Consider the following 25,263-nt stretch of genomic DNA (forward strand, 5'->3'; position numbering starts at 1 on the left):
ACTGCTCCCAGGGGCACGCTTTATCAAGCGCGCAGTGGCTATGCCTGTGATACCTGGCCTCTATCAGGACGAGGCATACGATAGAGACCTGCATATTGGCGGGATGATCGAAAGCGCCAAATCTCATCCTCTTGATTGGCCCTCCCGGTGTTGCCGTTGGGTGAAAGCAGCCTTGAAAGCAGCCTTGAAACCCCGACGCACTCCTCGTCACCAATGAATGGATGAAAATCGGGCACAGGTGTGATGAGATGCATTGTGATTATTCTTACCGGCGAGGCGGGACAAGGCGAGCAATCACAAGGCAGGATTATCCCTGATGAATCTCCGCAAACCAATCAAATCAGGGTAGCATGCGGCTCTTCGAGTTGGATGATAAGTGGCGGCGGTTAGCTGAGGACGCGGAGTCGCTCGACGTTGCCGAGCAACGAAACTTTTAACCGGGTTATTTTAGTGGACTTGGCGCATGGTGCTGTATAAACCTATTCTAACTTAGGCTAGAATTGAACCCGATTAAAACCGTGTATGATACGATGAAGGAATACATGTACATAGGTACACGATCTAGAGCATGTTACACGTGAGGCATAATAAAGTGGTATAGGAATTGACTACTTAAGAGTTCGCTACGTTAGCTGGTAAACAGTATGCCAGCTCGCCAATAGGTTATCAACAGTGGAGAAAGAGGGGGTCAATTCACTGGTAAACTGGCGAAGACATATTTTGACAGTGAGAAGGGGGATGTATAGTTTGACTATAATCGATTTCTGTATGTTTTGGCTGTGTAAATTTCATATATTCCAAGGGCGTCCCAAAAAGGCAGGAGTTTCTTTGTAAATTTGGGTGTACTTCTCTCTGCCTCAGGCCGCAAAACGCCCTTGCCGCTGCCATTCAGATAAGAAAGCCGATCGCCCCCCATCTCATCTTCCATCTACCAACCGCGTCATCCTTTGCTTTCTCTTCTCTTGGTGTTGATCACCTAGGAAAATTCGATATCTACATAAATTCTTGCCAAGCTTCAAATGGGGGAGGCTCTTACACAGGAGCGGGCGGCTCGTCGTCATACATTGGCTAGGATTGAGAAGTTGATCAAGAAAACCCCGAGTCACAACGTTGAACCCCACGAGCTGAAGGCCGTCGGTATCCGCCACTTTCCCTTGTCCCTGGAAGGAGGAGATACTCATCATTATCCACGCTTCTTCAAGCCATACCAAGGGGAACTGCCTCTCCCGCAGAAGGAGAGAGTGGACAGGCTGTTGAAATTCGAGCCCGACCCAGAGCATATCTTGTGGGATACTCGCGACATACAGTTATTTCTTACCCGCCACTTTCTTGACTGCTATCATTATGCATCGCAGGAATATCCTGATAACCCTCCGCCCTCTGGCGGATATCGAGAGTACGTCGCCTCTCACAATTGCCTTGCCTTTTGGAGTCAGCCACCTAACCGTTCATGACAGGATTGGAGATTATAAGTTTGGCCAACTCCTAGAGTGTGTAGAGTTCAACTGGTATGCGGTATCAGTGACCGATTATTCAGCGGGAAACCGTCCACACTTCAAGGCTATCCTGGAAAGTGAAGCGTACGGAGATGATCGACTGCTTCGTGGAGAAATCATGACCATCACCGATATGATGGCTGGTCGTTTGCGGACCAAGTCACTGCACCCGCATATTGTTGCTCCGGTAAGTCTTTCCTGGTGGATTTGTTTTCTTCTTTCTAAATGAACCTACTAAGCCTCCTCTAATAGATGCTAGTCGTGTCTCTTATGGGCCCCCGTCATGCCCGCGTCCTGGAGGCTGACTTCGACGGAGAATTTCTCAACATCCGCGCGTCGAAGTTGGTCGATTTCACGCAAAAGAACACCGATACTGTGCAACTGATGACGCGGTATTGGCTTGGTGACGCGTGTGGCCAGACTGAGATGTAAACCTCCCAGTTCGGTGGTGAATTTTGGTTAAGCCGGAAGTTGCAATATGATCTGTCTGGTAACGGAATGCAGCTCTGGGATGTAATGCTGATGAACTTGCTATCTCATGGACGAACGTCCGGAAACGACGTCTACAAGTTAGATAACTAGCATTGCTATACTTTGACCACTAGCTCCAATCTCTAGTAGATATTGCATGTGGAGTACAAGACAAATCCAGTGCATTGATAGGTAATGAACAGTCCATGGCTCCTACCGTAATATGGGGTGGCCCTTCTCCCGCCCGATTCATTATTCTGTTCGCAAGTCTGATCTGTCATTTTCCGATGTCTTTGCGATGAAATCACTTCGCTCAGTTCGCTAGTGGCTTCCAATGGCAGCAGCACTGCTGACAAATGGCTACTCAACGTGGCTGAACGTGGGTGAACAGTGAACCCCAACGATGATGCGCAATCCTTTGGATCAACCACATACTCTATCACTCGACTCGACAATGCCCAGAATGGACTGGGAGAATGGAGGCGCCGACTCGACGGCACAGAGGGCGCAGATCATCCCAACTCAGCCTCCAGATGGATCCCGAGTTCTCGCACGAAAGTCGACAGGTGCCCAACCTTCAGCCAGTCAGGATCTCAAGTTCGTAAATCTATCGCATCCAGATGACGTGCGCCGACAGAAAGAAGTTCGAACAGAGATCCGTCGTCACGTCATGAAGGATATCGGTCAACGGCGCCGGCGCCCACGGCGGAAAGAGATACCATCTTCTTTCACGGAGTTGAGGGGTTACGAAACCTCTCAGCTTCGCGACACAAATAGCAACAGCGGGCCACCCAGTCGAGGCCTAGCTATGCTCGGGAATTTCCCTGTCAAGGCTGATATGCGTGTTCTCGAGCTTATGCATTTCCGTAAGAGCTTCAACCTTTACCTTTGTCTCCTCTTCCGTTCCAGGTACTGATACTCGTTCTATCCCAGTCTGTACAGCGCCTTATCAGCCATTCAGAAGTGTTTGGATTGACATCGCATTATGCGACCCCGGAGCATTCCATGTGACTCTCGGAAATGCTGCTGATTTTTTGAATCAAGTCAGTGGCTATAATAGTCCTGTCAAAAGCCCGGAGGTCTTAAGTCACTATGAAGCGTCAACAAGGCAATTGAGATCGCGTCTCGATAACTTTGCGGAGAGTATCAGTGAAGGGGCCATTGCCAATATATTGGCCCATATCTGCCTTACTGTATGTTCTCCGGGGGAATCTGTACTAGAGTCTCTTGAATAACCTCTTTTCCACAGATGAGGCATCACGACTGGGACAGCTGGAGAATCCACATGAACGGATTAAGCCTCATAGGGAAACTGCGTGGCGGGTTTGCCAACCTTGGACATCGCATGTCTCTTCTCATACTGCTGTGAGTACTCTCATTTCTCTTGTTACCCGGGAGCGGATTTGACTGATCGTCACAAAGATATGATCTGGCTGGTTCTATGGTCTTTGATACCTCGCCGCGATTTTGTCTCCCAGAAGATCTAGTCCGTACATCTAACAGATCTCTGAGGGGCGTCCCACCACGATTACAAGCCATACTTGTCCAGCTCACGTCCGATGATATTGCTCCAGCGGGTGGGGCATTGAGCATGATCTCCTCAATTGCGGATGTGGTAAATACCAATAGCCACTCCACATCGTTTTGGAAGAGGGACATCGATGCAATCAGCTTGCTCGGCCCCTGCATTCACTTTCTACTCTCGATGCCAAGGCTCCCCAGCGACTTTGAAACTATGATCAACGCCGAAGATCTGATCGCGAGAGAGATGGTGCGACTGGCAGGTCTTATGCTAATGTCCAAGTTAAAGGGCCTATTTGCATTCTCTACAAGCGAGCAAGTTGCACTTGAAGACAAACTTGCTGGATTCACGTCTCAACACCTAAAAAGTCTGGGGGGGAAATACTTTGAATTGAAGACTTGGGCTCTCGTCACCGCTGCGTTGTTGCAGCGTCGTGATGGGAGAGGAGTATACATACAGGAGCTGCAAAGAGGAATGAATACAACGGATAGATCAACGCCATCCGACGTGTCTGAGATTGCCAGAGATATTGTCTGGATCGACATTCTGATGTCACCATTTGCAGACGAGTTGACGGAAGATATGGCACTGCATGTCGCCCTTGACGACATCTGATCACAGAGTTCACGCACTTGGCGTATCACCAGGCGAATTCAGTGAGCGAAATTTGGTGTTTATTAAGGATTCGACGAAGATGATCAGTATAGGCTCCGGCTGCATAGCCAACGCGCAATAGTAAGATCTACATATGTTATTGGCGTCATCGTCTTATCTGCTGTAGCCCATTAAAATCCCGTTTGTCTCGTAGTATATTGACTGGGTTTCTCAAAGGCAATTCATCATGATATAGATTATGGAGCGAACTTCGGGTTCGGATTTATACTCGGACTAGTCTCCATGCTGTGGAGTACAACGTGTTAAAGTAGCGGGGCCTATAACAAGGTAGTCAGAATGGAAGAACATGAAAGGCTTCCTAGTAAGGTTTATTGAATAGACGGCAGCATTGTGAAGAATAGCGAATGGTAAAGTGTAGAAATGAGCCATTCAAACTCTTTTGGCAAGCAATTTGGGAAACCGGCTGGGTAGACAATCCGGAAGCCAAAGAAGGAGACGAATTATACCTAATTATAAAGTCGTGGTCATTCGTCATTTCCTGACCTTCGCTTTCAGAAACACCAGTTGCATCCGTGCGGCTATTGTCGAAGCGTATGAAAGAAGATGAAAGAACAGAGAGGCAAGAGGATGGACTCAAGAAGCATGGGTAAATATGTGGCTTTGTCTCTTTGACTGTCCCTTTCGACCATTCCGCTATGTATAGTAACACATTTGGTATGAAAGCCGCATGCAAAAATCGTTTCAGGGACGAGAAGCCCCTCGAGGGCTTAAATACCTCCAAGGTCGAGGCCTCTTGGATTTGGATCATTGATCGTTATCCAGAGTCTCTATCTTTGTGTTATGATTATTGCCCAATATGCCCAAAAGTAGTGCTTCCAAGAAGAAAGCTTCCAAGGACCGGCAGGTTCGCGTGGATCGCGTGGCTCAGGTTGCTTCCTTTACAGCCCTCGGGGTCACAAATGGCCAGGATCAACGCAATATTAGTAGAGTCCTCAGAGCGGCCTACGCCGCGGTTGTTCCCGTTGATCTTCGGTCGAGGACTCACCGTCAAAGATTGCGCCAGGCGATCTCGGACCGAATGAATCAGATGCCAGCGGCGATTCAGAACAGAGATCAGCAAACGACGTTGGATCAGCTTTATCAGTTGGCTCGGTCTTTGCGCTCGAGTTGGAGCAACGCTGCTCCAGAACAAGACGGCGGAGATGGTGGACAGCAAGATGGGCAACAGCAAGATGGTCAGCAGCAGCAGCAGCCTCAACCACCAGCACTGCTGCTGCCACCGCCACCACCATCGCAACCAGGATCCGACCGGCGGCCATCAACCTACCAACAATGGGGGCAACAGCTGCAAGGGCAGCAGCAAGCCACCGTCAGAACCTTTGACTATAACTCGCCCAACGCGATCCCCGATGCTGATATTCAAATCGTGCGCGCTGACAATCCTGCCCAGCCATTGCCAATCCGGGTCAGTGATCTCTTACGGGATCCAAGTGACCCCGAAGCTCGGAGTCGAGAGGGCTGGATCAATATCTCCCGAGTTCGTTTTCCTCGATTCAGAAACCAACTAGCTAACGAGAGGTTCTGGGATCCCTACACTGAAGGGCTATGGTTCTGTCCGTTGGAACTGAATGAGATAGGTCCTGCTGAGTTTGCGGAGCCACAGGACGGCGAGACTCGACTTGCGTCGATGAATTTTGCATCAGTCGTTCGACGCGCCATCGAGACCAGTTATCCCGAATTCCGAAATCCTTCTCAATACCAAGGAACTATGCCCTTGTTGCGAAGACCGAGTTTTACCATCATTATTCGACGCACTGACATATTTGGTAAGTGATCACTCCAACTTGCAATGCATTCTTTGAATAGCTATAGCTAACAATGATTCGTGACAGGTGGTGCATTAATCCCTAGCCAATCAAATATATCGCACCCTCTTTTGCTCCCTCCAGCGCAACCCCAAACACAACCTCCAGTCCAGCCTCCAGCACAGGCTCAATCGGTAGATACGGCGAGCAGTGGAGACCCGATGGATGTTGGGGAGGATTCCATTGGGTATGAACCAAAACATTCGACCCAGTCACTAGTCGAAATCAGTCCTCAGTTTACGCTGGCCAGCAGACGCCCGAGACCAGAGGACGAGGATGATGGCTTCAATCCTCCTCCTACGCAGAGGACAAGACTCAACGAAGGATCAACTGGTCTCGAAGGTTTCCGCGGAATGAACCAAGCGCTCGGGGGAGAGCAACCGCGCTCTATTATGATATCACCTCCTCTGACCACTAGGCAAATCATTGCTCGCAGGCGACAAGCTGCTCGCTCGAATGCCTTCCGACTTCAGATGCGACGGCTCATTCAATCTCCACCCGACCAACAAGTTGTTCTACGCCAACAGCTTCCTGATGAGGCTCGACAGGTGGCGACGGAAGTTGGGCGTGCCATCCGGAACGAAGCCTGGGAGGTAGTCGGGGAACCATGGCTAGGGATTAATAGATCCACACCGGCCTACGTACGAGAGGCAATAGCCAGACGCAATGAGCTTGCCGCAAGAGAAGAATTCACTCGGGGCCTTGCGGAGAGCACCAGGGCGATTGAGCTGACTGGTGAGGTCGAGGACCCCTCTAGATCGGCAGCTCTCAGAGAAGCTCAACGGGCACAAGCGAGAGAAGAACTCCGGCAACGAAGCTTCTCTCAGGCACGAATTCGCTCCGGTGAGCAGTCGTCATCCTCCGGCAGCAAGTCGCAGTCTAGCAACACTCAATCGTCTTCAGGTAGTCTGCAACAGCCTGCGGCGGTAGATCCGAGAGACGATGCCCCAATGCAATTTCTGACGTATAGCATGGGACAAGCGAGGGCAAGCTCTCCAGGCTCTGGTCGTCGTCGTCGTCCACGCGCTAACTTTCTAGCTGGATTGCATCCAAAGAACGATGCGAGCAGTGCACCGCGTCGAAAAGAGCGCTCATGGTGTCTCATGCTGTAATACATAGAGAGTGAAGGGCCTCGCATGGTAAGTATATAGAGGGAGTAGAGTTGGCGTTGAATGTTTGGTTCCCGTCTTTGTTCTGACAACTTTTCTGACTTGGGATGCTATTGGACTTTCGTGTTTAATTCCACTATCGAATATATTTATGCCATTGGTCGGTGTGCTGGATGAGGTGTTTTCTGGCACCAGGTATCCTCCGTATCAGACAAGAGTATTCTCGCCATTTTCTTCCTGATACATCGCCTGGGATCTAGAGAGATTCGCTCAGCGCCTTCCTATCTACTCACTGTGGACGGCTTTGTCTGCCACAATAAATGCAATGTGATCGAGAAGAATATTTACCGAATGAACGCCGAGTGGAGCAATGTCAAATTGATTTCACCTGCACTCTCCAGATGATTGCACTTACGGAGCGGAAGAAACCAACTGGACCCCTGGACATGGGATGATCGGAAGCAGCGAGACCAAGAAAGCAGACTGTATTGGTGGTGAGTATAAGTTTGGAAACACCTACTAGTGCGCTGCTGAGAGTAGAGACTAGAAACCCTGATGATCAAGGTAAGGACCTTCGTCTATGAGTGGAGATTCTTGGATACTTGCTAATACATGTGTCTAGAACCCCTATCACTGATCCATGTTCAACCTATGCATAGTGCCTATTAAATTCTTTACGAGACAGGACTGCATTTGATGCCTTTGTACCTAGCTGCAAGGTATTTTCTTCTTTACAGACATTGTCAGTTGTCTCTCAACAATTCAAAGGCGACAAGCAAAAGAAACCGATAGAAGAACACCCAGGAAACGGATCCAAGATACAAAGTGGTCAGGACCACGGAGACGCAGAATGGCTGTAAAGAACGACAAAATAGAGTAGAGCATAAAATCATGAATCCGATTGCAAAGCGTAACCAAGTCCGGCGCAAGCCCAAAAAACCAAACCCAGGGGAATAGATTGTTATTCATTTTTTTGTTTCACCACACTTGAGCCGGTTTGAACTTCCACGGCCTGGCGTGTAGTGTATCAAAGAAGAGAAAGGATTTAATAAAACGCTGTATTAGAACCATACTGGAAAACTTCGTACACAAACCCGCGGCCAGAAGCAAATTAGAAAGTGAGCTCTTGCAAAGCCTCCGACCAGTATCAGAAGCGATGAAAAGAAAAAAGAAGGGAGAGAAGGAAAGGAAATTAGAATCAACCAGTTTGAGCTTTTTTTTTTTTTTGGAAATTCCAGCCGCCAATGGCGAAAGAGTCGGGGGAGGGGGGAAGGGTATCAAAAAGACCAGGGAAGATCGCAGAAGCCAGCAACCGCTCAGCGTTGAAAGGCCGAAGCGACAGCCAATAAGCAACCGCATCGAGTAGGTGATGAAGCAGACTAGGTGCTCTTCGGGGATTTAGCTTGCGACGGAGATTCCTCGGAGGACTGTTCTACCACATCCGACAGGCGAATTCTCTTGGCCTGGGGCTCTGAGCTGTCACCCTCACCACTGCCAAGCTGGTGCTCAAGCTCACTGACACGTCGCTTGAGGTCATCTTCGCGACGCTGAGATTCTTCAAGGGACCGGCGCAGGCGAGCTTCCGAGTCCCGGGCAATCATCTCCGACCGACGTGCGCTAGCATCGCTCTGTTCGAGTTCCGCGACACGCCCGCGGAAGAGTTCATTGATCAGGTCGAGTTCACTGACGCGCGTTTTCAGAGACGTGTTGAGGGCCAGGAGGCTTTCGTATGTCTGAGGAGAGTCGAGCTGGCGATCAACAGCGGAAGGAGATGGTTGACGCAGTGGAAGAGAAGGAAGACTGCCGGACGAGTTCAAGGCACTGTCCCCGCGGGTCACGCTATCAAACATGTGCTGTGGCGCGATGTTGGAGTTGTGCGCCTGCATCGAGGCAAATCCAGGCGTCTCCGTTCGCGACAAGGGGGAATTTGACCGATCCGAGTGACCCGGCGACATCTTACGCGACGCGCGACGGTATCCATGAGAGCCAAGGGGCGGAGTCCCAGCCTCCGATTGTACTGCCAGGCCGTTGGCGTCAATGGGGCCACCAGACTATCAGATCGCAATGGGTGTCAGCAATGGGGAAATTTCTTATCTAGGAGCCAGGAACGACAGGGCGAAAATTCTTCCAGTCGCGAACTCACCTTGCGTTTGGGGCCCTGTCCGGTCTTCACACGGTTGCGACTCTTGATCACATCGGTCTTCAGGCTTATCGGACGAGGCCGCCCGTGCAGCTTGAGGAACAAGCCGCAGGCGTTACAGAGCACGGAACCGAGCTCATCGCGGCGCCACAGGGGGGTGGTGGAGGTGCCGCAGTTCTGGCAGACGGGCTGTAATTGAGGTCGCTTGTCATCAGCCAAAGTGGTCGCCATGGTGTGGAATGAGAGAGGACGAGAGGAAGAATGAGATGGGAGGGTGTGCGATGATAAGATTGGGGAGAGATTTGATGGGCTCGATAAGGGAGAGGTGCACGGATCGGGTGGTGCCAAGCCCCGGCGAGTCGCTGATAAAGTCCGGCGTTGCAGATAAGCCCGCGATAAGCCGCGGTGGTGAAAACCGTGATAGTGGATAGTGGAGATGGGAGATAGGAAAGAAGCATGAAAAAGAAGGCAAGGTCCCACTTACAGGATTGTTGCCCTGGCCGCCCGTTGTCGCAGCTGGGGACGAGGTCGCGTAGGTCATATTCGCCATGCTCACGTTCGCATTACTGGACTCGCTGTGGTGAGAAAAAACTTGGTTAGCCAATAGATCTGCGTACATTTCCCCTGCGCCCATTGGATCCCTCCATGCACAGAAGAGGGGTGTACAGCTGGCGAGGGGAATCTGCGTCTCCATCACATCGAAAATCCTGGGGCGGCGATCGCAGATTCTATATCGCGCGAGACGTACCGTAGATTAGAGGTAGGAGCGGACGCGACCGAAGCGAGCGCCGCCAATGCTGGAAGAGAAGTGCCTCCAGAGACCGAGCCAGGGAAGCTGTCTTTGTACTCAGAGCCGTTGATCTTACCGATGTTGCTCAAATCAGGCAGCGTGGGCGAGAACGACTTATGGATATCTGCACTCGACGACGGCGGCTGGGCGGCGGGGGTATCTGCGGACGGCGAGTCGAAGCGCGAGAGCTCGGGGCTCTGGTGTGCGGAAGAGGTCGGTTTGAGGGCCGGGTCGATGGGCGACGCCGGATAAAGGATGGAAGCCACAATGGAGGGCGAGGACGAGACTCGATGGAAATCCGGCCGAGGAAGACCGAATTGGAGGACAAGGGGGGAGGAGAGAAGACAGCCAGCGGGTAAAAATGTCGCGCGCGAGGGTGTTGATGAAGTCGAGAGAAGTGGGATGGGTTGGTCAACCGCAATGCAATCGAAAGAAGAGAAAGGCGAGGGTGTTCAGGTGGTCGTCGAGAATGCCAATAGGACGGCAAAGATCCTCGTTACCGAAGGCAGTGACGAGGGTGGTTTCCTGGGAACCAGACTGTCAACGACAAACGAGATGAAAGGAATGACTGGGCTACAATCGCCCGTGGAGATCGAGAGAACGCAGGATGGGGAACACTGGGAGGATGTGAAGGTGCAGTGTAGAACTTTGGAATTGGGATCTTATCCCGGTTGTTATTATCGCGCGTATCGAAATTATCACTTATCGCGCGCCGCATACTCGGGCCCGAGCCCGTAATTACACGAAAACCCTGGCATGTTCCTCCAATAATTCCCGCTTTTTAGCGGCTGCTTGGGAATGTCTTCACCGGAGTAATTGTTCTGATCCTGTCCTTGGTCTACACGCATGTCTGCGCGATAGGATGATTGTAGCACGGGTGTTCTCAAGTACAGATGGTGGATGCTCTCTCCCCCGGTAGGACGTCGTCAAATTACAATCCATGGACCATATTTGAGTTTCATTCTCGCCTGCAGCAACTGATGTATCAGAATCTCTCCGAGACTCAACTCAAGACTGATATCTGCTCTATGTATATAATTATGCACTCCCAGCCATGTTTGCAGCGGTTATGAAGCATGCGAGCTGGAGCGTTGAATAGAGATTGTGAAAACTCATATCATACTGTGCTGGTGCCAATTGGCTTGGATTTGGTCAGTAGATATTCCAGCTTCCCAACTGTTGTTGATTCCTTGAGTCTTCCACGAAAGAAGCTTGGACGTGATGCTCCAGCTGTGCAACCTGCAACCCCCTTTTATGCGGTGGATTTAGGGGGGGGGGACTGTGGCGGTGCGTATCTGTATTACCACCTGTCAGAAACCTGGGTCGGCCCATGTTCCCAGTGATTGGCGATTTTGCCATGTCCGGCGCCACCGCCAGAGTAAATGACCGGTAACGACGACCCCCTGCCGGCGCCTTTAATCCAGCCATGACGGGATGTTATTTCACTGCCTTCACTTCTGCCTCGATCCTTGAACCCTTCCCGCCGCTTCGCGTCATGGATTGAAATTTTCTTCGTGTCTTTCGTTTCGTCGACATTTGTTCTTTCCTTTAGCCTTCGACTCCGCCTCCCATCCATAGATCTCTCCTTCACGATGCCAAAGAATCGTCCTGCCACGTCGGGCTACGCCCGCCTCGCCCAAGAAGAGGAAGAGCGCGGCTACCTCCACGACGACTCCGAAGATGACGACCTTGGTGCCGTCTCCTCCACGGTGTCAACCTCTGCCCCCCGCTATGCTCCCATTTCCTCTCGAGCCCAGATGCAGGCGTCCGGTCTCGCCACGCCCCCCGGCCATCGACGCAGACATAGTGGATATCACCGCCGGGGCCGCCGAAACTCCGGTGTAGACATCAAGGCGATTAATGCGCGTCTTGAGCGATGGGCTGAAGAAATTGCAGCCAAATTCAAGATCAACCGCGTCAAGGGCAAGTCCCACGAAGAGGAGAAGCTCGAGATCTACCACTCCGTCTTCCAGCCACCGGACGGTATTCGCCCGGTGACTGCGGAGGTGCTCGAATCCGATGAATTTGAGGGCGAGCAGCGGCGAGCAAGAGCTGAATTTGAGGAAATCATTGAGAGCGTGCGTCTGGCGATTGAGCTCGATGTTCACCCCCGGATGATCTCGCAGGGAAGTTCGGGTAGTTACTTTGCCCGAAACAGTGATGGCAAGGTTGTTGGTGTCTTCAAGCCCAAGGATGAAGAGCCATATGCCTCGCGAAATCCCAAATGGACCAAGTGGATTCACCGCAACCTGTTCCCTTGTTTCTTTGGCCGTGCGTGCCTCATTCCTAACCTCTCCTACGTCTCTGAAGCTGCCGCGTACGTCCTCGATGCTCGCCTGCGCACGAATATGGTTCCTTATACCGATATCGTTTATTTGTCCTCGAAATCTTTCTTTTATGACTTCTGGGATCGACGCAAAGCGTGGAAGGGAATGAAGCCTCTGCCTCCTAAAGCAGGCAGCTTCCAGGTCTTTTTGAAAGGATACAAGGATGCGAACATTTTCTTGCGTGAGCACCCTTGGCCTGATCAAACCAATACCGGCTTTCGTGCCGAGGATGCCCCCAGACGCAAGAAACGGCCCTGGAACGAAGCGTGCCGCCCCTCAGGGATGCAGTCCGATGATGAGGACGACGACGAGAACGGCTACGTACCCTCCCCAAACCCGCGCGACGAAAGCCGCGAGCGTCGATTCAACTGGACAGAGAACTTGAAGCAATCATTTCGCGAAGAACTAGAGAAGTTGGTGATCTTGGATTACATCATGCGCAATACGGACCGTGGTCTGGATAACTGGATGATCAAGATCGACTGGGGCACCGAGCAAGTGTCCATTGTGGCGGATCCCCCGAAATCCAATGAGGCAAAGCCCAAGCATGATGAGGATGATCTTCTGCCTCCTCCTCGGCCCGTATCCGTCAATTCAAACGGAACCAATGCTTCCAATCCCTATAGGCGACACGAGACAATGATGGCAGTGAGTCGCACGGGTACTCCGCTGGCCTCATCGGAGCAGCAAGCTTCAATTCAGATCGGTGCGATTGACAACAGTTTGTCGTGGCCTTGGAAACACCCAGATGCCGTACGTTCCACATTCCCTGCATTCCGTGCTTCATTACTGAATTACTAAATAATTGCAGTGGCGAAGTTTCCCCTTTGGATGGCTGTTCCTTCCGGTATCCCTGATTGGCCAGCCTTTCTCGCAAAGAACCCGGGAACATTTCCTCCCATTGCTTACCTCGACGGCCTGGTGGAGTGGGACCCAGATGGCCCTGCGCCGAGTCTTCTCCCAGGATGACGATTTTAAAGAAAGCATGTTTGCCCGTCAGATCGCGGTCATGAAGGGCCAGGCCTGGAACGTGGTCGAGACTCTCAAGCATCCCGATCATGGCCCGCTTGAGTTGACTCGACGGACTCGAGTCTGTGTTTGGGACGACTTGGTGGATGTGCCCGTCGCTATCCCTATGCGAGCACCTTCCATGGACATGCAAAATCGCCAAGCCACGAACTACGATGACGATGCTGAAGAAATGGACATAGGCGCGTCCAACTCTTCAAGTCGCATGTCGACCAACGAGCACGACCTGCTCGGATTAGGCCCCACCTCGAATGAGCTTCCCAATCCCAATCGTTTCGAGCTTTCTCGTGGCCGCTCAGACAGTCAAGCCGCTGACTCAATCGGCAGTCCAGCGACTTTGAATGGCAACGGGTTCTCTCGCCAGACGTTCAATGGTGCCCATGCCAGGTCTCTGGATGGATGGCCTGAACTTCCCCCTCGACCAAATAAACACCACAAGCACGGCAGCTCCTTGTCTTTCCGTGTCCCACATGTCAACACTTTTGGAAGTGACGATCTTGAGGGCGACCTCGGGTATGCCGCAGCTGAGGGGATGGAAGGCAACCAGCGCAAAGTCATTGTTGAGCGTCTAGAGGCCGTCAAGAGCAAAAACCCAGTTTTTACATGGTGCTGAACCCCGTTTGATCAAGCACTCGCTTTCTCATTTTTCCTTCCGCCCTCCTCATGCCGTTGCATTTCCTCTTATTTAATTCGCAGCTTTTGTTTTAGCGTTCTCTTCTCGGAGTCATGCGAAGCCCTCCCAGGATTCGATACTTGGCGCCAGTTTCTTTTTCCTTCTACAGACATACCGCAGAACTTGTCCCCGCGGCAATTCGCACATGTGTCTCTTTCCAGATTTACCGCGCGCTAAGCTCATGATTGGGGTATTTGTGTTGTATATAGACCTCCTCTGGCTGTTCCGGTTGGGTTGTGGCGCATTGATCGAGCGCCTCATGTGTAGCATATATGACGAGACTTAATTCCATGATACCATCGTCCCGACCTTTGTCTTCTTCAGGATCATCATACGTAGTGTAATTCACTGTGGGTTGTGAGCATTTGTATGCTTGTCCATTTTTGCCTTGTTTGTGCGTGCACGGAGATGTGGGTGCAGGAGGGGGGTCCTTGGACTCGATCGTATCCCACAGGTGCCACTCGATGTGCACTGGATGTGAGGCACTATTGGTGAGTGTATGGGGTGTCATGTCGAATGGTGATCAGGGAGGAGACTGGATGAATCATTCAGTGGCTGTTGCAAGGTTACCTACATACCTAGGTAGGTAGATGTGCGGCTTTAGATAAGGGCGGGTTTATCGGCGCCCGGGCGGGATCTTCCGTGTCCAGTGTGAGGTCATGCCGCCCTTCGGCGCTCTGATGCTCCCGACCTGACATCCTCCACGGGTCGCGAGGCGTGAATACCTAACTCCCTCATTTCACTTCAGTCACGATTTTTTATCAGATGTCGCGGCTTTTCATGGGTGTGCGCTTCGACCGCGACCCTTCGATTCTTCGATCACCTGTGCGCTGCTCTTTTTCATCAGCCTCGAGTCGTTGCCTTGACTTTCACCCCACCGACCTTTTCTTGCCTCTCTCTTTTTCTCTGCGAATCGTGAACCTTGACTCACAAATTCACATCGCTCACATCTCAACTCACCTGAGGTGCCATGGCCTCCAACGCGGCCATGCTGCTGGACCCCAAGGGCTACAGAAAGCAAGTCCAAGCTAAGGGTACAGACACAACTTCTCTTTCTCCTACCCCTGGAAACACGACCGATCCCCCTGACCCTGTGGCGCATGAGCCACTTGGCGAGATGACACAAGACTCGAATTCACCCTCTGTTTCTCCTTCCGCAGACCCCATGGACCTGGACTCGACGATTACATCTGAACTTTCTGGCTCACTCCCCACAGGTTCGGACCAACAGACCGCGAGCAGCTCTCCTCGTGGATCTACCCCTTCGATCGCTCCTCCAGGGACCGTTCCTGCCCTGCGCTCCTTCACTACGTCAATCCACCAGTCACCTACAAGTGCATCTCCGATCTCGCCGGGCCCTGGACAGAAGAATGTGACGAAACCCGATCCCGGTCTGACCGTTCTTTTCACCAGCGCACATGATGAAGGAAACGAAAGCGATGCGAAGCGCGGCTACCACGACCTCAGCGATGGCGATGGTGGCACTCTTCCTCGCAATTTGATCGAGGACGTATATGGCGTGGAGCAACGAACCCATCAGCCAGTGAAGAAAATGAGATTAGACGACTCGACTACCAAGTCTGTGACCGCAAGAAGACCTATCACGATCTCCGGGGATAGTGGACTCGGAAATTACATGAAAGAGGGCGAAACCCAGCCCATCACCGGGCCTTCATCACTATCTGCCATCGTGGACTTGACGGCGGAAGCTGCAGGTACCCCAAGAAATGATGAAGATGACGAACTTCAAGTTACCGGCTCAAACGATCTCAGTACACAGAGAGTATGTTATGGCAAGATTGAGAATGCCATGATCAACGCCAGTCTAGTTCCGAAACCCAAAGCACCATCCATCTGGGAGAATCAGTGGCCGTCCATGGGTATTGAACTACACCGAGAGCCACGCAAAGGAGATTTTCGAATTAATGTTTCAGATCCTCATGGAAAGGTCTTCGGTGCCATAGATGCGAAAACTGCCCACGCTCTTTGTCAGTTGCTGGATTCGCCTGTCATACCGCTTGATATCGTTGCACGCCTGGAAATACGAAATGTAATACCAGGCGAGGTTCCGTGGGAGCCCACATCCGGAATTTATAGAGTTTCGCTTACTCTATATGGCGAGCGTCAACGTGCAGAAATCATTGGCAAACATCTAAGCCAATACAATGTCTGGTTGGGAATTGCAGCCTCCGTGGAAGCCGGCGTGCCAGTCTTCAACCCCCATGCGGAGAAGAGAAGAGCAATAGCTGCTATGGCCTCAACAAGCACTACTACGCGTGATCGAAAGAACGCGATTAAGTACGAGGCTCGGACGACAGAAGAAGTCACTGACTCTGTTACCAGAATGCTCAATCAACTTGTTAGTGCAAGCTTTCCCACTATGGATCCACCTGCCCAAGTGAAGACCCCTTTGCTCGAGCATCAGAAACAAGCCCTTTGGTTTATGACTCAAAAAGAGAAGCCTCGAACTTTCGGACCGGAAGAGAAGGACAACAGTTCCTTGTGGCGGATCGAATATCAAGCCAATGGCCGCAAGCAATACAAGGAAATTCTCAGTGGGGTCGTCTTGATTGAAGAGCCACCACAGGTCCTTGGTGGCCTGTTAGCCGACATGATGGGTCTCGGAAAGACCTTAAGCATTCTTTCCCTAGCCTTGTCCTCGCTGCCGGAAGCTGACGAATGGGAAAATATGCCACCTTCTAGCGATCTCATTAAAAGTGTTCCAGGTATTCGCAACACTCGGACGACACTTCTGGTCGTTCCTCTGAGTGCAGTCAACAACTGGGTGGTTCAGATCAAGGAGCATCTTGAGCCGGAATCGGTCAAATACTATGTTTTCCATGGCTCCTCGCGGACAACAGACTTGGATGAACTCTCATCCTATGATTTGGTGATTACCACGTACAGCACCATTCTTAGTGAGGTCTCCGGTCGGAATTCCAAACGCGGCAAAAGCCCTTTGGCTCGGATGAACATGTTTCGAATTGTCTTGGACGAAGCACATACAATTCGCGAACAGAATGCACAGCAGACCAAGGCGATTTTGAGTCTCTACTCACAACGTCGTTGGTCTGTGACTGGAACGCCAGTTCAAAATCGCCTCGAAGACCTGATGTCTGTCACTAAATTCTTGGGTCTTTTCCCTTATGATGACCGATCCCGTTTCAGTCAACATATTTTGAGCCCTTTTAAAACAGGCGACCCCAATGTTCTCGCCAGCTTGCGGGTTCTGGTTGATTCTTTCACCCTACGTCGAGTCAAGGATCGCATTGATCTTCCTCCTCGTGAAGATAAAATTATATTACTTGATTTCTCGGAGAAGGAACGCCAACTGCATGAATTCTTCCGCAAAGAATCGAACGTCATGATGCGTGTGATTGCAGGCGAGAGCAGAGCAAAGATGGGCGGTCGCATGTACCATCATGTGCTCAAGGCCATGATGATTCTCCGCCAGGTCAGTGCCCATGGGAAAGAACTTCTTGACCTTGAAGATCGCGAACGGATTAAGGGACAAAGCATGCACGATGCTATCGACCTGGAAGAAAATGTTTCCGACGACACGTCTGCAGCGACCGACAAGAAGGCGTTTGGGATGTTCTCCTTGATGAAAGCTTCGTCGGGGGATCAATGCGCCCTATGCACTAAGGCTCTTGATGAACCATTAACCAATACTGGGGAGGTTGATGGGAACGCTGCAATGGCTATATTTTTGCCGTGCTTCGATGTGCTTTGCCCGGACTGCTTCTCAGGCTGGAAGTCCGCCTTTGATTCACAATCCAAAACCGACCTCAAGTGCCAAGTTTGTGATGGCTGGATACCTATGACATATTCCACCATCACATCCGCAGGACTCAAAGCGTTCGAGAATGAACAGTCCCAACAGAAAAATCGCAAGAGCACCAAGATGTTTGGCGAATATGAGGGTCCTCATACAAAAACTATCGCCTTACTGGAGCACTTGCAAGAATCCGCCGCTGAGAGCGCGAAGTTAATTGGAGAACCCCCAATCAAGACTGTGATCTTCTCAGCCTGGACATCGCATCTGGACCTGATCGAGATTGCACTGAAAAACAATGGCTTTGACAGTTTCACTCGCTTGGACGGGACGATGTCTCTGGCAGCCCGTGGCAAGGCCCTTCACACCTTTGCCAATGATGACTCCATCACTATCCTCCTTGCGACCATCGGTGCAGGTGGAGTGGGATTGAATCTTACGTCTGCATCCCAGGTCTTCATTATGGAACCTCAATATAACCCAGCAGCCGTCGCTCAGGCCGTGGACCGCGTCCATCGACTTGGTCAGAAACGCGCCGTTCGGACAATTCAATTCATTATGAAAGGCAGTATAGAGGAGAAGATCCTCGAGCTGGCCAAGAAGAAACAGCAGCTTGCGGACATGAGCATGAATCGCGCCAAGCTCGACAAGCGCGAAGTCCAAGAACAACGAATGCGGGAATACCGCGCCCTCTTCAGATAGTCATGATTTCGACCTGATGCCATATACCCTGCAAATGCCCCGATGCTTTGCAATCTACCTTCTAGCGACCGTTTTTGGATTTTTCTCAAGTTCGGGGACACGGTGGCTTTGATCTTATGAATTCGTTTGATACCCGGGAAAGGAGAATGGTCTTACTAGCGCTGGAATTTCTGCGTGTTTTTTTTATTGCCCTTTCACATACACTGAGGTTCTCTTTTCCCCTGCTTATTTACCCTTTGCTTTTGAGGCCCTATGGCCTATACATGCATGCCTCGTTCCCCCAATAGATACCTGGATCTTAGAATGCCAGTTCATTCTTTTCATCCTGCTATCCCAATTTTTCTCACCAAATAGACCAGGTTGGTAAACCCGCAGGGAATGGCATGTTATCAAGGGAGTGATAGTATACCCCATCCCATGCTCTCCCCTGCCTTTACTACATTCTCCCAGGGCTTCTTGTATCATCGACTTCTCTCAACATGCAAGAGCATGGTACATTTGCTCCAACGGAGCATTTCCTATCCCATGACAATATTGACTTTCAAATCTCCTCACCGTGATCTAGCAGACCACACGATTATTTCCTGAAGGGCGAGGCTGTCTTGGAGAGACGACTGGCATCTGTCTAGTGAGTATACGTCAATAGTGACATACCTAATGAGCACACAAAATAGGCTCTCTTGAATGATTAATCTCCTAGCAAACGCATCACTCATTGACTCTATCAATTGGTATCTGAATGGCATAAGTTATCAAATCCATAACGCCGGGACATCCTCCATGCAAAATATCAGAAAACAAAGCGTCCTGTGGGTATCCGAAGCTCAACCTCGCCCTCCTGATTGGGAAAGGAGTCAAGCTCACTTCTGATACTTCCCATCACCATGGATTCCCACCGAGACAGCACCGAGAACATTTTCCAGTCGTCCGCGCAACTTCTTCAATTCCTTCGCCTTGGCCGTGCGTTCCTTCTCCACGTCCCGCAGCTGTGTTTCCAGCTCCCGAATCCTTGCCTCTTGCTCCGCCTCAGATGCACCAATGCCGGGAAGTACCGAGATTAAGTATTCAATCTGCTGTTCCTTGATGATCAGATCCCGCGCCAGTTCCCGTTGGCGACTCGCGAAGGTGCGCGGTGAGTCCGGCCGCGGAGGAAGATTGGGGTCTAGGACTTGGGCGTCTTCTGCTGTTGCGCCGGGCTGCTGGGGATTTGGGGGTGGAGGTGATGCTTGCGCCTGGATGGCGTCGCTCCCACCTGCTCCTGTCTTTTCTGCGATTGAGGCGGGGACTGGAGGCGAGGTGGTGTTCTTGGAGATCTTTGCTAAGGCCGGAGCGGCATCTGGGACATTCGGGGGTGGTGTTGCGGGCGAGTTATCATGGTACGTTGTGAGATAGCCCAGAGTTGCGTAGAATTGGGTTGCGAGCTGTTATTGCGAGTCAGTTAAGGCAAAGAGAGTCGTCATTGCCTGACTAGGAGAGCTTGCCTGGTCAAGACATGTTTGGAGTTGAGTTAGAATGTCAGCCATCCTGATCGACCTTCAGGGGTTGCTGAAACCGAGGAATGGTAGGTCAGAATAGTGGAGGGACGGGTTGATCTTGGATGTTGCGGCGCCGAGACGGAAATGCGGAGAGAAGCTCCAAATGCGGTGAGGGCGCGTTCCTGCTTCTCGACATCACTCAATGCGACGTTTGCGCCTGCGCCATGGCTTCGCCGCCGGCTTGTCACCATCAAGAAAGATTTCTCCGATAGTGGCATCTCGCTCTTTCTCCAACTCCCGAATCAGCCATGACATCACGCCTTTCACCCGCCGCCTGTTCAAGCTCCCCTCCGCGCCCTCTCCGCCCTCCCAAAACCACAACAGCCTGTCAACATTTCTTTCTTATGCCGAGCGCATAGGCTTGCCGACCACGAGTACTGTCTACGTCGGTACACACTACGAATATACGGTCCTCCAAAGCCTACGCCGCTATGGTTTAGCCCTGCACCGCATCGGCGGCCGCGACGATGCCGGTGTCGACCTAGTAGGGACCTGGCACCTACCAGAACGGGAACATGAGCGTGCAATCCGTGTCTTAGTGCAATGCAAGGCACTCAAGGACAAGCTCGGTCCAAACTTGGTGCGCGAGCTCGAGGGGACGTTTCGCCAGGCTCCTGTCGGCTGGCGCACGTCCGAGACGGCGGGCGTGCTGGTGAGCCCGCGCGAGTCAACTAGCGGCGTTCGCAACGCACTGGCACGGAGCACATACCCGCTATTCTGGATGACGGTCGAGCGGGATGGGACACTGAAGCAGGTGCTGTGGAATGCCAATGCGGAGAAGCTAGGACTATCGCCACTGGGGGTGGAAACGCGCTACGGGACTCCAGAAACGGATCCCGAGTCTGAGTCCTTGACGCAAGAGGTTGCGCTGACGTGGGACGGATGCGATATTCCTGGTATGGATCATGTGGAGCGGGACTTGGCTCGCTCTGAGGAGCAATGGGTAGCGTCCTTGGGTGCAGAGCTGGCAGACACTGAGAAGAATGTGCTTCTCGATACAGTCGAAAGTATTTTCCCGGATGGTCTCTGTGACACGAAGCCAGATGGGACAGTGTCTGAGATACACAGAAAGCGGGTCCTTGATGCTCTACGGAAACGGTGACCTGCAGTGGAACATATACAACAAGATACCAGAAAAACGGAAATATCGACATTGTCATAACATGGACTTCAAAACTTCGTGGGTATAAAAGATTCCGACCATTGGAAAACTGGGCCCGCCTCCATAGAACGCCAAAAGGAACACCCAGACACACATCATGATTAACCCTGCATTGTTGACCAAAAGTAATTGGCATAGAAGAAGCGAGAAAATTTCGGGTCGATGTTGACGACATGGACATCGCCCTTGCGGCTGTTGCGGATAACTGCACGATTGAAGTTGCCAGCTGCATCTGGTTCAATGTCGATACCCAGAGATCGAAATATCTTCAGCCGCAGGCTATGGGGCCATTAGCAATAGTTCAGTCAATATAGGACCAAGGTAATTCACATACATTGTCGCATCATCAGCCTCCCGCTCGCGGCGCGTGGTTTCGTCGCCCTCGAGACCCTGCGATTCAAGGTCGGCGAGTCTTTCCTTGAGCATCTCCAGTTCACTTTCTAGGCGTTCACTCTCAATCTCCAGTTCCGAGGCAGCCTTCGCAATGCGGAACTTCTTGGTATCCAACTCTACAATCTCGGCGGCGTGCTTGCCGGAGTCGTGCACGGCCACTGCCTCCTCGTGCTGTGTTGTCAGGGAGTTCAGGTTGCGACCAAGCTTGCGCAAGGCGGATTCGGCGTCGCGAATGCGCAGCTCGCGCGACTGCTGTAACGTGGAGAGCGAGTCATTGATGCGCGTGACGGCTTGTTTATCTGGCTGAATATTGAAATTGCCGATGGTGTGGTGGATGAGCTACAAGAGGAACGAAGTGTCAGTTGGACTACTACTCAGGATTGAGGGCTTGAAACACGTACTGTACCAGGATCCTCGTCGAGCAACATGGTGGGTGGTTTGAAGGTCAAAGGAGGTGGGATGCGACGGAGTGTTTTGGGTTGTTGCGGCAGCAACAGCCACACCGCGGCACCGCCACATGTCGGTCCTCCGCAAGTGACGTTTGCCTGGTGATCCTCTCGTGCTGCCTCGCGCTTGGGTTTCGCTCTAACCCTTCTTCCCTTTCCTGCTCTTGTTCGCCTTGTTCCAGCCCATTTCTCTCGCCGATACCCAACCACCTTCACACCGGCGTCATGTCCAACCTTCCCTGTAAGCCACCGGCGCTGTCTCGTCCGTCTTCTGCCCGTTTGCTGACCCGTTGGCGCCCGCTGTTCCAGATGCCGCCGATGCAGAAAGGTTCGTTGCCCGATGGACCACAGCTCAAAGCTTTTGAAGCGTGCGAACTGACTCGATTTGCGCGCAACTAGTCCGTTGAAACCCGCCGAGCTGCAAGTGCTGCGGGCACAATACGAAAAAGAAGGCGACTACGTGGGCATCCAAACCAAATTCAACTATGCATGGGTATGGGAGCTATAGCCGATGACCCGACTTTAGCGAGCGCTTGTGCTGACCAGTCCTCTCCGCGCTTGCGGAGATTATTTCGACAGGGCTTGATCAAGTCTAACATTCGGTCTGACCAACAAGAAGGCGTCCGGCTGCTATCAGAGATCTTCCGCGGAGCACCGGAACGACGACGAGAGTGCCTATACTATCTGGCCTTGGGCAACTATAAGCTAGGGAACTACGGCGAGGCGCGTCGATACAATGATCTGCTTCTCGAGAAGGAGCCAGCCAACCTGCAAGCGGCCAGCCTGGGATCCCTCATCGACGACAAAGTGGCCAAGGAAGGCCTCATGGGCATTGCGATTGTTGGTGGCTTAGCGGTGGCCGCGGGTGTCGTGGGCAGTCTGGTTCTCAAGGGAGCAAGAAGACGGTGAGCGTTAGGATTGGCGTGGCCCTGCAAGGGCTGTGGCACAGCCTTGCGTGCCGGGACTCTCCAACTGTATAATGTCCAGTGTCTCTGTATGGCTTTCTCTCTTCTCTGATTCGGCTGCGAGCATTTTCGAAGGCGTTCTTCTTTTGTTGTGAACCAACATTTCTTTGTCTCTACTCTTTTGCCGCCCGATGGGGGTTGGTTACTACATACCTAAGCCTCAAGTCACGTACAAAACAACAATGGGAACGCAAGTCTTCCAGATTCTTCCCTCTTCCTCCTTGCCACTTGCATCATAATTCCTCCGAAACGGTCTCGCAGCGGGAAACAAAGCTGCCTGATGCGACCATCTGCAGGCTATTTTTATGTTGCATGAAACCTTGACGATCCAGTTTCATCGTGGTTTCGCGAGTTGGATGGCTTCGTTGGCTACTTAAGGCAACCGGTGTCCGACGTCATCTCTGCTTTCCCCGTCCGCGTTCACACGTCTTTACACGTCGCATCGCCTTCAGCCCGTCACCTATCGCCTTCCTTGCTCCGACCGTGGCACGCTCAATGCTGTTTGCCCACTAACGCTGCCCCGCGCTGATAAGGCCATGACTCGTGACTGCTCCGCGCGACCTTTGCCGATCTGAGCTTCAACCTCGCTATTTCTCTTCTCGACACGCTCCGCGCGTCTGTGTCTCCACGTTGCACGCTTTGGCTTTCGCAAACACCATTACCATGGACAATCAAGATCGCATGCTTTGCCATGCCTGTGGTGGCGTCTGGTTGAAACACGGCAGTAGTCTGACCTGCCCGCACTGCGAATCTGACTTCACAGAGATCGTACGTGACGCATCCCTCATTCTGCTTTCGCTTCTCGCTGATTATGCTAATCTTGATTGTCTGTGGCAGGTCGAAATCCCGCCCGAGACTCCCAGCAGTCGCCCGCCGGGTCTCGAAGCTGAACCTCAGTCGCCACACGTCAATCCGTGGGCAGATCACAATCCGTGGGAACGAGAAGAGACAGGAGCCCCGCGGACATTCGGCTTCATGGATTCCCGCTCATCGAGGTCGGCATATGCCCATCATACATACCGGTCGCCCGATGGCCGATTCACGTTTAGCAGCACCACGATAGGTGGTGGCCTTTCACCGCGCCAGGGACCAGCTCACCCAAACCCGATGGTTCCGATGATGCTACAGAATTTGGATACAATCTTTCAAGGACTATCGGAATCGTACGATCCTCAAAGACAGAGAGGGGCCGGAGAAGATCCATTCCATCCTCACTCGCCTGGCTGGCAGGAGCATGATTTCCCTGGGATAGACGAACATGCTCCGCGTGAAGGAGTACATCCGCGCAACACAAATGTGCCGCCACCTGTAGAACCAGCAGTCGGGAGCCTGGCCGAGTATGTACCTCCGCGTTTTTGAGTTCGAAATTCATTTGCCCCGGCTAACCCCTCTTTCCAGTCTTATGGAAGCCCTCCGAAACGATTTTGGGCAACGGAGAAGACCAGGCAGATATGGCGCGCGAGGCGTGGCAGGCCCCAACCCTTTCGCAATGCTCTCGGCTATCCTTAACATGGACCGAAATGGAGACGCGGTTTATTCACAGGAAGAACTCGACCGAGTCATCTCGCAGCTGATCGGTCACAATACGACCGGAACGGCTCCGCCGCCGGCGTCCACCAGGGCTATCCATTCTCTACCCAAGAAAAAGATGGATCAGCAGATGATGGGTTCCGACGGCAGTGCGGAGTGCTCAATCTGCATGGATGCGGTGGAACTGGGTACAGAAGTGACAGTGTTGCCCTGCACACATTGGTTCCATTTCAACTGCATCAAGGCCTGGCTCAGCCAGCATAATACTTGTCCACATTGCCGCCGAAGCATTGATTCCGCCGGAGCGTAAGTAGCATGACCATGCACCTTCGACCGGCCGAGATTCATTCAGCTGACGAAGGTGTTTCACAAAGTGCCGCCGAGGGCACCAGCGAGAACCCGGTCGTGATCCACGATAGTCCAGAAAACCCGTCCCCGTCCTCCTCCGGACACCGGCGCCGGCGCAGTTCCCCTTTTACTTCGCGCAGCGGCCGGTCTTCCTTTTCGCGATCTAGTCCGAACTCCCCTTCCCCAGACATGAATGAGTCCGGGCCTCGACGACCTAGCCGGAGCGAAGGACAACGAGGAGGAATCACAGGCTGGGTCTGGAGTCGACTTGGAGGTGGGAGTGGGTGAACAACAGGTGCGATAAAATTCGACGATATGCAAGCTGCGGGTCTTTTTTCTCTCTCATTCCGCTCTCGGGGACTTCTACATC

At 52.2% G+C, this 25,263-nt stretch overlaps 12 protein-coding genes across 12 annotated transcripts; 9 read left to right on the forward strand and 3 right to left on the reverse strand.

Annotated features, from left to right (window-relative positions):
* Window positions 1-1,019: 1,019 nt before the first annotated feature.
* N7459_004202 (uncharacterized protein) lies at window positions 1,020-1,928 on the forward strand (the record flags this gene model as incomplete). Its single annotated transcript, XM_056943386.1, has 3 exons — window positions 1,020-1,396; window positions 1,458-1,683; window positions 1,749-1,928. 3 exons carry the CDS (start codon window positions 1,020-1,022, stop codon window positions 1,926-1,928), a joined length of 783 nt encoding a protein of 260 aa, XP_056800269.1.
* A 493-nt stretch (window positions 1,929-2,421) lies between these two features.
* N7459_004203 (uncharacterized protein) lies at window positions 2,422-4,104 on the forward strand (the record flags this gene model as incomplete). The annotated part of the gene is made up of 4 exons (XM_056943387.1): window positions 2,422-2,833; window positions 2,901-3,160; window positions 3,217-3,332; window positions 3,390-4,104. 4 exons carry the CDS (start codon window positions 2,422-2,424, stop codon window positions 4,102-4,104), a joined length of 1,503 nt encoding a protein of 500 aa, XP_056800270.1.
* An 856-nt stretch (window positions 4,105-4,960) lies between these two features.
* N7459_004204 (uncharacterized protein) lies at window positions 4,961-7,081 on the forward strand (the record flags this gene model as incomplete). Its single annotated transcript, XM_056943388.1, has 2 exons — window positions 4,961-5,930; window positions 5,997-7,081. The coding sequence occupies 2 exons, from the start codon at window positions 4,961-4,963 to the stop codon at window positions 7,079-7,081; spliced, it is 2,055 nt and encodes a 684-aa protein (XP_056800271.1).
* Window positions 7,082-8,457: 1,376 nt separating this feature from the next.
* Window positions 8,458-9,852, reverse strand: N7459_004205 (putative GATA transcription factor (AreB); the record flags this gene model as incomplete). The annotated part of the gene is made up of 4 exons (XM_056943389.1): window positions 8,458-9,129; window positions 9,222-9,407; window positions 9,703-9,793; window positions 9,836-9,852. 4 exons carry the CDS (start codon window positions 9,850-9,852, stop codon window positions 8,458-8,460), a joined length of 966 nt encoding a protein of 321 aa, XP_056800272.1.
* A 234-nt stretch (window positions 9,853-10,086) lies between these two features.
* On the forward strand, window positions 10,087-10,746 carry N7459_004206 (uncharacterized protein; the record flags this gene model as incomplete). Its single annotated transcript, XM_056943390.1, has 2 exons — window positions 10,087-10,208; window positions 10,263-10,746. 2 exons carry the CDS (start codon window positions 10,087-10,089, stop codon window positions 10,744-10,746), a joined length of 606 nt encoding a protein of 201 aa, XP_056800273.1.
* Window positions 10,747-11,600: 854 nt separating this feature from the next.
* N7459_004207 (1-phosphatidylinositol 4-kinase LSB6) lies at window positions 11,601-13,977 on the forward strand (the record flags this gene model as incomplete). The annotated part of the gene is made up of 2 exons (XM_056943391.1): window positions 11,601-13,088; window positions 13,147-13,977. The coding sequence occupies 2 exons, from the start codon at window positions 11,601-11,603 to the stop codon at window positions 13,975-13,977; spliced, it is 2,319 nt and encodes a 772-aa protein (XP_056800274.1).
* Window positions 13,978-15,007: 1,030 nt separating this feature from the next.
* On the forward strand, window positions 15,008-18,514 carry N7459_004208 (DEAD/DEAH box helicase; the record flags this gene model as incomplete). Its single annotated transcript, XM_056943392.1, has 1 exon — window positions 15,008-18,514. One exon carries the CDS (start codon window positions 15,008-15,010, stop codon window positions 18,512-18,514), a length of 3,507 nt encoding a protein of 1,168 aa, XP_056800275.1.
* Window positions 18,515-19,374: 860 nt separating this feature from the next.
* N7459_004209 (med21 domain-containing protein) lies at window positions 19,375-20,037 on the reverse strand (the record flags this gene model as incomplete). Its single annotated transcript, XM_056943393.1, has 2 exons — window positions 19,375-19,935; window positions 19,996-20,037. The coding sequence occupies 2 exons, from the start codon at window positions 20,035-20,037 to the stop codon at window positions 19,375-19,377; spliced, it is 603 nt and encodes a 200-aa protein (XP_056800276.1).
* A 154-nt stretch (window positions 20,038-20,191) lies between these two features.
* N7459_004210 (uncharacterized protein) lies at window positions 20,192-21,151 on the forward strand (the record flags this gene model as incomplete). The annotated part of the gene is made up of 1 exon (XM_056943394.1): window positions 20,192-21,151. One exon carries the CDS (start codon window positions 20,192-20,194, stop codon window positions 21,149-21,151), a length of 960 nt encoding a protein of 319 aa, XP_056800277.1.
* A 161-nt stretch (window positions 21,152-21,312) lies between these two features.
* Window positions 21,313-22,032, reverse strand: N7459_004211 (kinetochore Spc24 family protein; the record flags this gene model as incomplete). The annotated part of the gene is made up of 3 exons (XM_056943395.1): window positions 21,313-21,490; window positions 21,546-21,943; window positions 22,006-22,032. The coding sequence occupies 3 exons, from the start codon at window positions 22,030-22,032 to the stop codon at window positions 21,313-21,315; spliced, it is 603 nt and encodes a 200-aa protein (XP_056800278.1).
* A 243-nt stretch (window positions 22,033-22,275) lies between these two features.
* N7459_004212 (mitochondrial fission 1 protein) lies at window positions 22,276-22,959 on the forward strand (the record flags this gene model as incomplete). Its single annotated transcript, XM_056943396.1, has 4 exons — window positions 22,276-22,291; window positions 22,360-22,378; window positions 22,450-22,543; window positions 22,630-22,959. 4 exons carry the CDS (start codon window positions 22,276-22,278, stop codon window positions 22,957-22,959), a joined length of 459 nt encoding a protein of 152 aa, XP_056800279.1.
* A 719-nt stretch (window positions 22,960-23,678) lies between these two features.
* Window positions 23,679-25,181, forward strand: N7459_004213 (putative RING finger domain protein; the record flags this gene model as incomplete). Its single annotated transcript, XM_056943397.1, has 4 exons — window positions 23,679-23,783; window positions 23,853-24,352; window positions 24,414-24,851; window positions 24,920-25,181. The coding sequence occupies 4 exons, from the start codon at window positions 23,679-23,681 to the stop codon at window positions 25,179-25,181; spliced, it is 1,305 nt and encodes a 434-aa protein (XP_056800280.1).
* Window positions 25,182-25,263: the final 82 nt, after the last annotated feature.

The sequence above is a fragment of the Penicillium hispanicum genome (assembly GCF_028827665.1).
Source record: "Penicillium hispanicum strain IBT 35686 chromosome Unknown utg000004l_segment0_segment0, whole genome shotgun sequence".
NCBI classification, from domain to species: Eukaryota; Fungi; Ascomycota; class Eurotiomycetes; order Eurotiales; family Aspergillaceae; genus Penicillium; species Penicillium hispanicum.